Below are 11,995 nucleotides of genomic sequence, written 5' to 3' on the forward strand. Positions count from 1 at the left end.
AGAGAATTGAAAAGTCGATTCAGTCGTAACAACGTGAGTGAGGAAATTCGAATAGTTTTGGCCCAGAAAGCGAAATTTGAATATCAAACACTTAGATTCAAGATTATGCCAAAATTTCATGTTTTCCGTCCCCTTTTTGCTCATATCTCGGACGCAAAATGAGCAGGAACGCTCATTTGTACATCATTCTACACAGAAATAAATGGCGTTTTTAGAAAGTGAACCATCGATAAGGAAATGTTGGCAGTTTTCTCAAAAAATGCTTGTATTCAAAAAGTTTTAGATTTGCGTGGTTTTTTTTTAGTTGCAAAATCTTATTCTAATATAATCTGTAAATCTATTAATAAATTCTCTATCCAACGATGCCAAAACAAATTTTCTGGCTCGAATGGTTCTTGAGAAACTTCGAAAAAAGCAGCGTCATGTTCAAGTGGATTTTGCAACTCAAAAAAAACCACGCAAATCTAAAACTTTTTGAATTCAAGCATTTTTTGAGAAAACTGCCAACATTTCCTTATCGATGGTTCACTTTCTAAAAACGCCATTTATTTCTATTATTATGTTTTTATTTGTTATTTAAAATATGAAACAAAATTGGACAGTTTTTCAGGTATTCGGCTTTAACGATATAAATTTGCAGTTTCTTGGTGTTGGTAAACCGAAAATTTCTCCGTCCCTTTTAGGCCCAAAATTTATAAATTTTGGGTCGCCAACGAAAGGACTAATACTAAACTGAACAGCATGAAGGTTTCACAGCCGAATTTGCCCTAAGTTTGGAACTCAATAACTTCGAGTGACTTTGTTTCTGTTTGAAGCATTATTGAGTTTGAAGCATTTGTTTTCTGCGAGTCGATGTTTTGGTAAAAATTGAGCACCTCAGCTAAATGTTCTACAGGGTGGCAAATGAAAAAATCAAAATTGCGGAAATTTCGGCATGCTTCTAGTTGGTCAAAAAAGAGTTTTCTTGAATGTTAAGACCAAAAGTGTACATATAAGTCAAATAGCTCGAAACTGTTTTGGACTGCTTTTGGGCAACCTCGTCTAATTACAGGGTGGTCCCAAAAAATCAACTTTTTGGTCTTGCAGCAATATACAGGGTGTTTGGTAAGTAGATGCATTTCTTGCAGGGGGTGATAGTGCAAGTAAAAGGATATATTTCATTAATGTGCCATGTTGCAAAAACGCTTAGTTTCCGATCTACAGGGTGATAAAGTTTTAATTAAAAAAATGTTACTTATTAATATTGCGGAAACCGCTTGGAATATTTGAACGAAATTTTGCAGGCCTAGGATCTGAACAACAATGCATGTTTTGCCATGAAAATTTTGTTTCTACCTTTTCCAGTGGCGTGGACACAGGCACGACTGTAACTAATTTTTAACAAAAAAATGTTACGCCACTGATTTTTAAGCGATAAACCTCAAGATTCAAATTCCTGTTCAATTTGGAAGAGAAAAGGTCTCTTGACTTGACTCTTTTTCTCTACGTACACCTCCTACAAGGAATGCATCTACTTACCAAACACCCTGTATAAGAAAAAGACTAACCGGTGTTTATGTTTGCAGCAAAGTGAAGAAATTGCCGCTGAAATCAAAGAAAAAGAAGAAAAAAGAGATAATCGACTACAGCTCGATCCAGCCGGACATCGATGGCAAAAACGACAACACAACATCGCCAGTGGTGCACGCGGCCATTGTCCAAGAATCCACCGATCCTGTTGGCAAAGTCCACCACTGGTTGAAGAACCAGTACAATCTTCCGAAGTCCAAAAGTACCCCGGTAGGCTTGACAAATATCCGAACCAAGCCGACCATTAAGCCGCGAGTGGACAAAAACAAGTCGCACAGCGTGTCCAACATTCCGCAGGAAAAGGACAAAGTGCGCGTGCAAGTGGTGTACAAGCCGCCGTTTAAGTTCAGCTTGAAGCTGAGAAAACCGGATAAAACGAGTGCGATAGTGGAACCCGTTAGGAAGTCGCCTAGAACCGCTATTTTAGTGCAGAGCAGCGTGGCCAAAGTTCCCGAATCCGCTGCCACCCCAAAGCAAAAGAACGCCGGAAAAAGGACGCAGGGCGTCCCGGCACCCTATGATACGATCGATTTGGCCACGGTAGATATAGATTCAAACGTGCATACCGTCCAAAGCGATTTAGATGTTTTACTATCTGATGAAAATGATTATATAACTGTGGAAGAATAAGCAAGCCAACGGTTTTACCGCAACTGAAATATATGGAATACTGCAGTTTGATCGGCACGCATCGGCACAAAAACGGCAAATTCCATATGTTTCGGTTCCAGCGGGTTTAGAAAGGAAATATACATATTTTATGGCTGTGGAATTTATTATGTATTTGTTACAATAATTGATTATCTCGTTCGCTCGATTTGTATTCAATCTAGCGGCCTTTTGCTGACCATTTTCATTCAACTTCCTACGTTAACATAAGATGTGATATACCAATAATCAGCCCATAAATGCAAGTTAGCCATTCTGTTTAAAAGCTTCCTACTTGTGTGTGAAAATCGAATGTTTGATGTACATACAAATCTGTAAACTTTTGATGTTTTATCAAAAGAGGCTTTTCCGGCCATTGCTTGGAACTGATTCCTTACGGGCTTTTAGGCTGTTGATATCTGCATCTTTCCGACATTTTGCTTACATTTTCAGATGTAACCTTTCGAACAAACCCCATCTGAAGACGCAAGCCACTCGCGCTTGCGAAACGTCCTAACAGCCCGCAAGACTCGATCAGTTTATTGATGTTTTCTACTTAATTAGCGATCGTACATTGAAAAAACAAAAGGAAATCAATGGTGTCAATATTCCAGATATAGTGCCAAATTGAGCTTTTATAGGAAAAAGTGTTCCGCAAAAAAACCGTATTTTTCTACAAACTGTTTTAAAAACTGCCAAAAAATATTGCAATAATCACTTTTACACGGCTTTGTTTGCTTTCATACATTCGGAAACTCTGGAAGGACAGAACTAATTTAATTGTAGTCTTCTGTATAAAATTAATATAACCGAATAAAATATTTTTTCTTAACAATATTTTCGGGAGTTTTAATTGAATTTTTCCTAGTGATGATGAAAAACCCCGTTTTAATTATTTGCTACAGTTCCATAAAAAATAGATTGTTTAATTTGGGTGCAAAAAAACGGGTAAAAACCAACTCTTACAGCCTCCTATACTCACGCCCTTTAAATGCTGCCAACTCATTCCGCCCAATCTGGCATCGCAGCACTTTTTGTCATTTAACACTGTCATGCGCCAGGTGCTAAAATAGTAATTTTTTAAATGTTAACGTTTGCGCTGGTTTAACCGCCTTATCGATATACCTACATTCGGAAATTGAACAGAATCTTTAAAAGAAAACGCTTTTTGAAGCCTCAAATTCATAGAGGTGAGAGAAAATATAATTTCTTCCAACCAACAATAAGCAGGTAAAGATGAGTAAAAATTGCAAAAAGAGTCCTCGCTATATAATCAACTGGGAAACGCATGCCTCGAACTTACTGAAAAACTTCTGCTCGCTAATGGAGCACCAAAGTTTAGTCGACATCGTGCTTTGCTGCGGAAACAACACCATTCAAGCCCACAAATTCGTTTTGGCTGCTAACAGCCCCTTTTTCAGGGTAAGTTGCTCTACCACTTGGTATCGACCAGGGGGCATCGATTAAGGAAGTAAAACTACATAAACTGAAAACGCAATTTAATCCAGTTGTCCATGATGCATAGACCCATAGACAAATGGTAAAATTCGTTTTTTTTGTGTTTTAGGAAGAATTTGAAAAAAATCCTTCAATTGAACAGATTATGATCGGTGGGTGCGACTTTGCAGTGCTAAAAAGCGTAGTAGAAATCATGTACTGCGGCCAAACCCTAGTGAACGAGGACAATGTGAAATATTTAGTGGCAATAATCAAGCTTTTTCAAATGAAACACCTCGAAAATCTGTTCACCGAACACGCCAGCTCTAGTGAGGCCTCTACTGGAGAATTGGGATATTAGCAATTGACGCGCTTTTTCCAATTACAGACGAGGACATTTACTTGCCTAAACCGCAGTTTTTAACCAAAAAACCCAAATATCCCACCTTCTCATGCCAACTGCCGCATCCTCCTGCGGTACAGAATAATTCCATTGATGTTAAAGTAACACCTTCGCCTACGCCCAACATCAGCCTCCCTCCAAAGTTGCTCAAACCAACTGACTTCAACGTTAATGCCCCAGACGCAGTGGGCACCTTCAAGCCTTATCCAAGAGAAAAACGCACGTTGAAACAACAAGTATTTTTCGCGCCGAAGTGTTTTTATGGCACCGATTTATCCACATTCTTCTAGGCTGAACAGGCGTGCTTTAAAGAGGCGCAAGCCTCCAGAATGGCATTGGCTAGTCTGCAAAAACAAATCGCTGCAGCACCTCAGGTCGGTTTCCCTAACCAACCAAATTTAAAAAAAAGCAAACAGCAGATTTTTAGGTAAGCAGCTTTATTATAGAAGACTCCTGCGCGGAAACCACTGTGGAAAATTTCATTCCACACCCAGAGCCCGTTCCTTTCGTGCAAATTTTCGACTACGACGATGATATTAGCGAAAAAATGAAAAATGGCATGTTTCTGCCCGTTCCAGTGGCGCAACCCGCAAATTCATCAGGTACTACTCTGTCTACTAACCAGTGGAGCCTTCAACTCACATTTCAGCCCCCTTCAACACAAATAACCAAAGAAACCAAACCGAGAAACGGTCTTTAACAGCAGACAAACTAAAATACATTTTGGGCTCGCACTTGCCCACGAACGTTGAAGTAATGTACAAAGACGCTGAGGGAAATTTCGTGCCTGTCAATGAAGAAGTTCTACAAAATCTAGCTAACAAAGAAGGCAAGTGCCTGTAAATGGGCATTCATCTTCCAATCTCTGTCTCTTGGCAGGTCTTCAATACCAAGTGGTGGACGAAGATGGACGGGTGAGCGAAATGCAGGAGCTCCAAGTTATCGATAAAATCGAGAAACTTATCGGCAATGTGGCGGAGGACGCCAAATCAGAGGTGGATCTCCTCGACATCACCAAACCGTCCATTGAAGTCAGCGATTTTTTAAGTGAGAGCGAAAATACTTTAACAATCAAGGTAATTTTCAGTGTAAAGCGCAGCTTTCTTTCCATGCCCTGCGTTTTGCTTCGTAGAATCATTTATGCTCAATGATGTCTTTGACTGGACAAGAAACGCAGTTTTCTTCTCGAGAATTGTCGAAACTCAACACTGAAGTCGACCTGAAATTCTCACCAGACATTTTTTTTTCCGACATTATTCCGAATGACCCTCAAGACGAAGTTACAGTGGTAGACGACATTTTTGAAGAACCGTCCAATGCGGAAAAACCTTAAAACACCAGTCACTAACTTGTAAGTTGTTTGTCTTTTCAATATCGGTTTAAGGCATTTTTTTCGATCTATTTTGCATCTCAACCTGATATGCATAAACGTCGCAATTTGAAATAGGAAATACCTAAACAAAGTAAAATTATTTTCCATTAGTTTTACTCTATAAACATTATCAATGTAATAACAACTTCATAATATATTACCTTTCAAAGAAAACCTCTTACATAAAGACTAAAAATCTAATATAACGTGAATAGATGTGAATTTACAGCATGATCAACCTAAAATTTCATGTTAAATGAGTTTTTCATTGAGATTGCCTCACCAATTGTCACAAAATAAACGCGTACACATTCAGTCAATAGCTTTTATAAATAGTTACGTGAAACATTAAACAAAGCTATCAAACTTCACAAAAAAATGCCAGAAAACATCGTTGCTTATAATCGGAAAACTATCCAATTAAAATAGCACTATGATTAATTGAATGTAAAAAGTAGGGCTTTTAGGCACTAGTATATATGAAGAAACGTGAAAACTGAAGTTCGGCAATCTCCAAGAAATGCATATTTAGTCGAGCAAAGAAAGTGATAAAAAGGTAGAAATTGGCCCAAACAATATGCACTCCGGAAAACCTCAATGCTTCTGTTCTTAATTGTACATTTTGTACTATAATTTTAAATTCACAAAATCAATTAAAATTCGGTGTATAGTCGACTTTGCTCCGCTAAAAAAACCTTTCTGATAAAAACCACAGAAGATTATCAAGGAAAAATCGCTTACAAAAGTGTTAGATTTACATAAAGTATAAGCTACGCCTCCATACAAAAACTTCGTGTTAATAAAAGAGTAAAATTGACTATAATATATATCAGTGTGATGCTGAAAAGTTCCAAGCAGAAAGGCGAAGTGGAGAATCGAAAAAATATAGTAAATTTAATGTTTTTAACAGGAAACAAACCAAATCAACCAACGCTGGTCAGGGCGCTTAATTCAATGAAACACCACCATGGTTGTTTCACTGGATACAAGGCTGATGGGATTATTTCCTGCTAAAGAAAACGTGCTGAAACTGGCGTTCTTCACTTCGTCTCAACACAGCCTTGGATTATTCCCGCTCAAAATAAACTAAACGCGTTATAGAAAAACTTTGGTGTAAAAAGCAACTTTTATCTTAAAAAGAGACTACATTACACGAATAACCTGCACCTACGAACTATTGTGCAGAGTGTTTGAAAATTACAACAGTAATGGACGTTTCCAAATTTTAAAACACTCTGCATTTTGAACCAGCTATAAAAAAAAACAATGTTTGTTCCCATATTTCAAGTTTTTCGAACATAGCCGATTTATAAAGTTATGTACAATTGACGTAATCCGCTGCTTTTCAAGCAAATTAGTCTCCATTGTAGAAAAAAGTAGAACTCAAATTTAAAAGCACATATCACTTTTACTCACCCAGTAGGCAATTTTCTCCGATTTATATTACAGGATTTTCGAATTTCGAGCCCTTGGTTACATACACTTCCTCGTAGGCGCCCTGCTGTTCCAGTTCGAGAACATGAAACTTTTTCAACACTAATAAACTGTAGAACTTCTGGGCCGATTGTTTCCTTTTGTTGCGAAGACACAACTCCGACAGAGTCAGCCGATTGTTGTCGTTTAGCCGATTTCTCACCATCAAGTACAACTGATATGCTCGTTTGTTCAGAACTCGCTCCTCAAATTGTTCATCTGTCTCGTCCACTTGTTGCTCTTCCGTCTGCGGCAATAGACACATTGTAATATTTTTGGGGGAGAAAAGGGCAGGAAATACTTACAGGATCAACCGAAGCGGGCAGATCGTAGTCGGGAGCCCAAGGCGAGTGCACTCGCTCCGACATACCGGCATGGGGCGTTTGACTGGGTAATTGATCATCGTAGCCCATATTGGCCATCTGAAAGTTCCCAATCAATTGTAACGTTGGATTTTCGAATTAAAGACCTGCAACTTACCTGATCGTAACCCATGTTGTCCATAGGCGGCAAATCCTCCTGCAGCTGATCCAAAGGTTGCTCCGGTAATCTTGGTTGAATATGGTGGTCGCTGCGTAAAGGCGTTTGCGACGCCAACCCTTCCTGCGATAGGTGCTGATGGCTTACTATGTCCGATGGAATTCCCATTGACATGTGAGAAACACCTGAAAAATCATCAATATTTTTAATTAGTACTTAATATTGCGTTTGATAATTTCAACACTCACCTGGCATGTGGGGGCTGAGCATATGCTGCTGATCCAATCCGTAGTGAGGAGGCAGTTCCAGATGAGACCCGCTCATTTGAGGATGAGAAAGACCCATTTGTTGATGGGTCAGGAGATCGTCTGGATGAGCATGTGGAGTCATGTGTGGAAGCCCTGAAATTAAGCAAAAACGGTTAAAAACACTGTCCAAAATTGAGCAAATTATTGCGGCAAAATGCAAATAAGTAAGTCTTTACCAAGATTTTCTTGCTGTTGCAAGATGGACTGCACTTGATCAGCAGCTAAATGCGGCATTTCCCCTTCGGGTAAATGTAAGGGAGTTTGACCAGGCATCCCGGTTGAGCTTTCCGGATATCCGCCGCCTACATAACTGGGAGTCGGCGGAGGAATGCCATAAACATTCCCTGGCGTACCTGGAGGCAACCCCAGCTGGGAGGGATGCATAGGAGTACCCGGCGCATGAAGCGGAGTACCTAGAGAAACAAACACTTTTCATGAAACTGCCGGTTGATTTCACTAGATCAAGTACTCACCAGGGTGGTGCATAGGAGTCCCCATTGGCGTACCTGGCGGATGAAGGGGAGTGCCTGGTGGTGGCAAAGGAGAGTGAAGCGGCATTGGAGTGGAAGGCGGAAGCGGCTGCTCCGGCGAGGGATGGTAAATCGATTGCATATGAATCGGCGTCTCTTCGGGCACATGTAATGGAGTTTGGCTCTGAAAATACAACCCGCAGTTATTTCCAATGCAATTGCGAAGCTTGCATAAACTTACAGGCTCTTCCACAACTTTCCTTTTTCTGCCACGTTTGACCGGCACAACCGGCTCCAAGCTCGGCTCTTCGTGGTCTCTTGCCTGATCCAACGCCAGTGAATCTGCGTCTCCCAGCATGGCAAAGTCTTCATTTCGAATGGGTTTCAATGTCAAATGCCTCTGGTAGATCTGCAAACACAAATACACTTAGCTCCCACTAACTTGCCGTAAAACAATACACATACTTTGAAGAGAATGCGAGCAGGTATCAATCTAGCGGGCAGCGCAAACAACTTCTCCACACCTCCAGTTTCCTTCCAATGCATCAATCGTTTAGTTGGCGGCGCCAAGTCGAGCGAGGTAACTGAAGATTTTTTTTTTCAAAACCAGAAACTAGCAAACAAAGGTCAAGTCTCACCTATATCAGTGGTGTCGCTCAGTTGGTTCTTCATCTCCTCGCCGCTGATATTCTTCACCTCGTCAATGATCAGTTTTCGTTTCCGTTTGGTTTTGGTCACGCCTAGAAGATACATATCTATTCAGAGATTAGAGCAGTCCTCGGGATGTAAAGAAAAAAGACTGGGGTAACTAAAGTAAATGAAATACTAGGAAAATAGATGCATGAAAGTTATTATTTTTGATGAATAGAATAGATGAGGCGAAGTAATTAATAGTCCAATTTGGTCTTGAAGAACGGCGTTGCCACAAGTAATCTCACCTGCGGCTTTTTTTAATGTTAAATCAAAAATGGACTTAGTCACAAACATTCAGAATTAAATCCAAGGTGACAACCCAGATTTGTTCAATTTTACCTTTTAGTGCAGTAGTGTCGACTGGCGGAAGGGCAAAACTCTCTTCTTCGTTCTGCAGAAGAGTCGTCTGATCAATGGCTGGAGGGGGTTCCTCAACTTGAGGGAGCTGTAATGCAAGCAAAAATTGCATTGGATTGTTTTAAGATAATCACTTCAACTCACATCTGGTGGCGCGGGAGTTGGTTGCAAACTTCTCATGGACCTCATACTGTGAGCGGGTGATTGAGGCGGTACTGACTGATGGGATGGTGATTGAGGTCGGGTGGAAGGATGCTGCGAGTGATCATTTAGCGGCGTTGGAGGTCGCGATCCTCCAACCGAACTAGAAATGTAAAAAAATATTATTGCTGCTTCAAAGGGCAATCAGGAAAATCCACCTCATTCCCCCAACTGATGGTGGCCCTCCAAAATTATCCATATCTCCATCATCATCGTCACTATCTAAGGGCGGTCGTGGCAGGTTTGAAGATACCGGAATACTCGTGTCTACTGGCGCAACTTCGCCCATAGGCGCTTCATCGAAAAGGCCGCCTTCAAACAACCCTCCAGCTGAAGCAAATAATTGCCCATTAAAACCCGTTGGGTTCTCCAAGTTTTCAACACTGGTTCTTACATATCAGATTATCATCATGCACGCCAGTATCAATTTCCATTGGTTGATCATGCGATTGAGTACCGGACGTTGAGGGCATCGGTTCACTTAAATCTTTATGCATGGATTCAGGTTCCAACACGGGCTCACTGAACAGCAAATTACTCTGCTCCATTGAAGGTTCCAGATCGCCGGCATGTCGCATCAATTCAGGCGCATCCGAATCAAAGCCCATGTCCCCAAATCCATCATCAGGGTTTACTAGTGATATGCTTCCATACTCTTCTCGCATGGTGATTTCTTCGGCTCGTGACTGGTTGAGACTGAACTGGGCCTCGATATCCACATCACTAAAAATCCACCAGTTTGTCTAAATGAACACCAGTTTTGCAATTTTTGCTCACTTTAATTCGGGAATCGCCGTGTCGAAGTCGTGGAAAACTTCTGGCAAAGTGATGGCGTTTACGGCGGCCTCCCGATGTTCTTCCGGCAGATCCACCATGCCCGGCCTAAAGGCCATTTTAATCTTGACGAAGGCTTCATTGCAATCAGCCAACAAATACTTGGCTTTGCGTGAATAGATCCGAACCACTCCCAGCAGTAAATGGCCCGATGTTCGAAGGGCTAGCTTCACTTTAGGCTTAATGATGCCTGCAAGAACAGACCAAAATTCAGTAGCTATTCGTTTATCTGGAACTTTTAACTGACTGGGTTTTTATTTCAAGTTTTGCCAGTCTAAGGGTTGTATTTTGCTAGAAAAACAGGTCTACAATGATTTTTTCAAACGGTTGTTTTTCATATAAGAGCAAGTGAGGGTGATTTTGTAAATTGGATTCAACAGGTCTAGTGAAACCCTTGCCAAATGAAATTAAAATAAAGTTTATTCTGCCAATTGCTGAGTTTTTACATATTTTCAGCTGCTGAAAAGATCACAAGAAAGACACACTAAATAAACTTGCCATCAACTGAGGTTTCGATATTCGTCTCAAAGACATGGGCTTTGGTAATCTTCTTGTCCCAGTGAGCCGCCAGCCAAATCCGGGCTAGCGGCCCCTTTTTCGCCAAAATAAAATGGGAATAAAACATCCCGACTGTTGGTATTCAATGGTAGGGCTCCGGCTGTTGGGCCCAAACGCTGGAAGAAATCAAAACATAAACATGAAGCTTTCCCGGGTTTGTTGATCACCCAATTGGGAAAGTCCGGCAGCAATTGCGCTAAATTTTACACCTGGATCGGCAAATTGTGTGAAAGTTTACGACTGGCGTTAGGTTTGGAATAGATAAAGCACAACAAGCAATATAACATAGGGTGATTGAGACGAGGTTGGCGCCCAAACAGAACTCAGCCGTTTGCGACTCACCCGGGTAAAATCCAGTTACGTCCCACACTTGTTCCACTTGTATAAATCGGATTTAGCGAAAAATCGCCTAGAATTTCCCATTCCAAAACGGAAAAAATTGGAAAAGCATCAATCTGACCGAAACGGTTAGGCACAGGTCAACATGGCGGTCGAGTCGTTTGGCGTTTGGCCTGTAGTTTGCGCAGCGCAAATGCAGCCGGCCGATAACAACGAAACCGCTCGACTGGCAGAGATAAAATCCCCTAGAGGGCAGCAGATGATTTAAATTCATAGGCTAAATCACGATGGTGACTGGATTGATACACACATACTAAGTAATGCCTATTAGTCAAAATATTTGAAAATTTTTGGAAAGCACCATTCACGGAACGTTTTTACTTATGCGTCAAACTGCATGTCATTCAATTGATTCGTGTCAGTATTGTTTGAATAGATTGTTTCTATTAGATTTGTTAGAATATTGTTGAAATTTGCTGTATACTACCGAAATTGAACAATATGCGGTAATATTTTTCTCTGTCCGTAAACACTGATGAAGGCGGAAAATTTTATTGCCGAAATCTTGGTAAAAACCTACTGTTTTTAACAACTGCCCAGACCACTTGCTCAATAGCTCTTGTACAGGGGCGGATCCAGCTTTAAAGTCAGGGGGGGGGGTTATGTAGAAAAAATACAGTCTTCTGTTGTCTATAAAATTAGAAAAATTATCGTCGTTTTGTGCAAGGGTGGCGCAAGATTATTGCAAAATTTCATGTTTTCCGTCCCGCTTTGCATGTTTCTCGGAAGCAAAATGAGCAAGAACGCTCGTTTTTACATCATTCCAGAGATAACTAAATGGCCTTTATTCGAA

At 40.8% G+C, this 11,995-nt stretch overlaps 3 protein-coding genes across 5 annotated transcripts in view; 2 read left to right on the forward strand and 1 right to left on the reverse strand.

Annotated features, from left to right (window-relative positions):
• Positions 1 to 3,054, forward strand: part of LOC109546236 (disintegrin and metalloproteinase domain-containing protein 10) — a 37,587-nt gene extending 34,533 nt beyond the window's left edge. The window contains exon 16 of the mRNA XM_019917129.2: positions 1,566 to 3,054. Coding sequence (XP_019772688.2) covers positions 1,566 to 2,199 — 634 coding nt within the window. The 3' untranslated portion in view covers positions 2,200 to 3,054. The remainder of the gene's footprint in view (positions 1 to 1,565) is intronic.
• A 216-nt stretch (positions 3,055 to 3,270) lies between these two features.
• Positions 3,271 to 11,995, forward strand: part of LOC109546238 (modifier of mdg4) — a 10,306-nt gene continuing 1,581 nt past the window's right edge. The window contains exons 1-8 of one of the 2 annotated variants that reach the window (XM_048668582.1): positions 3,271 to 3,639; positions 3,785 to 3,983; positions 4,043 to 4,293; positions 4,348 to 4,431; positions 4,485 to 4,659; positions 4,707 to 4,886; positions 4,937 to 5,133; positions 5,190 to 5,408. In XM_048668582.1, coding sequence (XP_048524539.1) covers positions 3,454 to 3,639; positions 3,785 to 3,983; positions 4,043 to 4,293; positions 4,348 to 4,431; positions 4,485 to 4,659; positions 4,707 to 4,886; positions 4,937 to 5,133; positions 5,190 to 5,390 — 1,473 coding nt within the window. In that variant the 5' untranslated portion in view covers positions 3,271 to 3,453 and the 3' untranslated portion in view covers positions 5,391 to 5,408. Of the gene's footprint in view, positions 3,640 to 3,784; positions 3,984 to 4,042; positions 4,294 to 4,347; positions 4,432 to 4,484; positions 4,660 to 4,706; positions 4,887 to 4,936; positions 5,134 to 5,189; positions 5,611 to 11,995 lie in introns of those variants that run through there. The other variant, XM_048668581.1, reaches the window with a different exon arrangement.
• On the reverse strand, positions 5,527 to 11,326 carry LOC109546237 (double-strand-break repair protein rad21 homolog). 2 transcript variants are annotated; one of them, XM_019917131.2, is made up of 16 exons: positions 11,146 to 11,326; positions 10,744 to 10,919; positions 10,189 to 10,435; positions 9,806 to 10,134; positions 9,570 to 9,741; positions 9,355 to 9,514; positions 9,193 to 9,298; positions 8,799 to 8,900; positions 8,626 to 8,744; positions 8,402 to 8,569; positions 8,164 to 8,344; positions 7,867 to 8,103; positions 7,631 to 7,783; positions 7,383 to 7,567; positions 7,208 to 7,324; positions 5,527 to 7,149 (listed from the first exon to the last, which is right to left on the reverse strand). In XM_019917131.2, exons 2-16 carry the CDS (start codon positions 10,868 to 10,870, stop codon positions 6,868 to 6,870), a joined length of 2,685 nt encoding a protein of 894 aa, XP_019772690.2. In that variant the 5' UTR covers positions 10,871 to 10,919; positions 11,146 to 11,326; the 3' UTR covers positions 5,527 to 6,867. The 2 variants fall into 2 exon arrangements, with proteins under 2 accessions (XP_019772690.2, XP_019772689.2); XM_019917130.2 differs by having other exon boundaries at positions 8,799 to 8,915.

This window comes from Dendroctonus ponderosae, unplaced genomic scaffold (assembly GCF_020466585.1).
Source record: "Dendroctonus ponderosae isolate FM_Combo_2020 unplaced genomic scaffold, Dpon_F_20191213v2 Dpon_F_20191213_7, whole genome shotgun sequence".
NCBI lineage: Eukaryota > Metazoa > Arthropoda > Insecta > Coleoptera > Curculionidae > Dendroctonus > Dendroctonus ponderosae.

Excerpts from the sequence above, each read along its gene's own strand:
- LOC109546237 (XM_019917130.2), bottom strand. The coding sequence starts at position 10,870 with ATGTTTTATTCCCATTTTATTTTGGCGAAAAAGGGGCCGCTAGCCCGG. Across the intron at positions 8,345-8,401 it reads GGAAAGTTGTGGAAGAGCCT|AGCCAAACTCCATTACATGT; the intron begins GTAAGTTTATGC and ends TTGTATTTTCAG. Across the intron at positions 8,104-8,163 it reads GACTCCTATGCACCACCCTG|GTACTCCGCTTCATGCGCCG; the intron begins GTGAGTACTTGA and ends TTGTTTCTCTAG.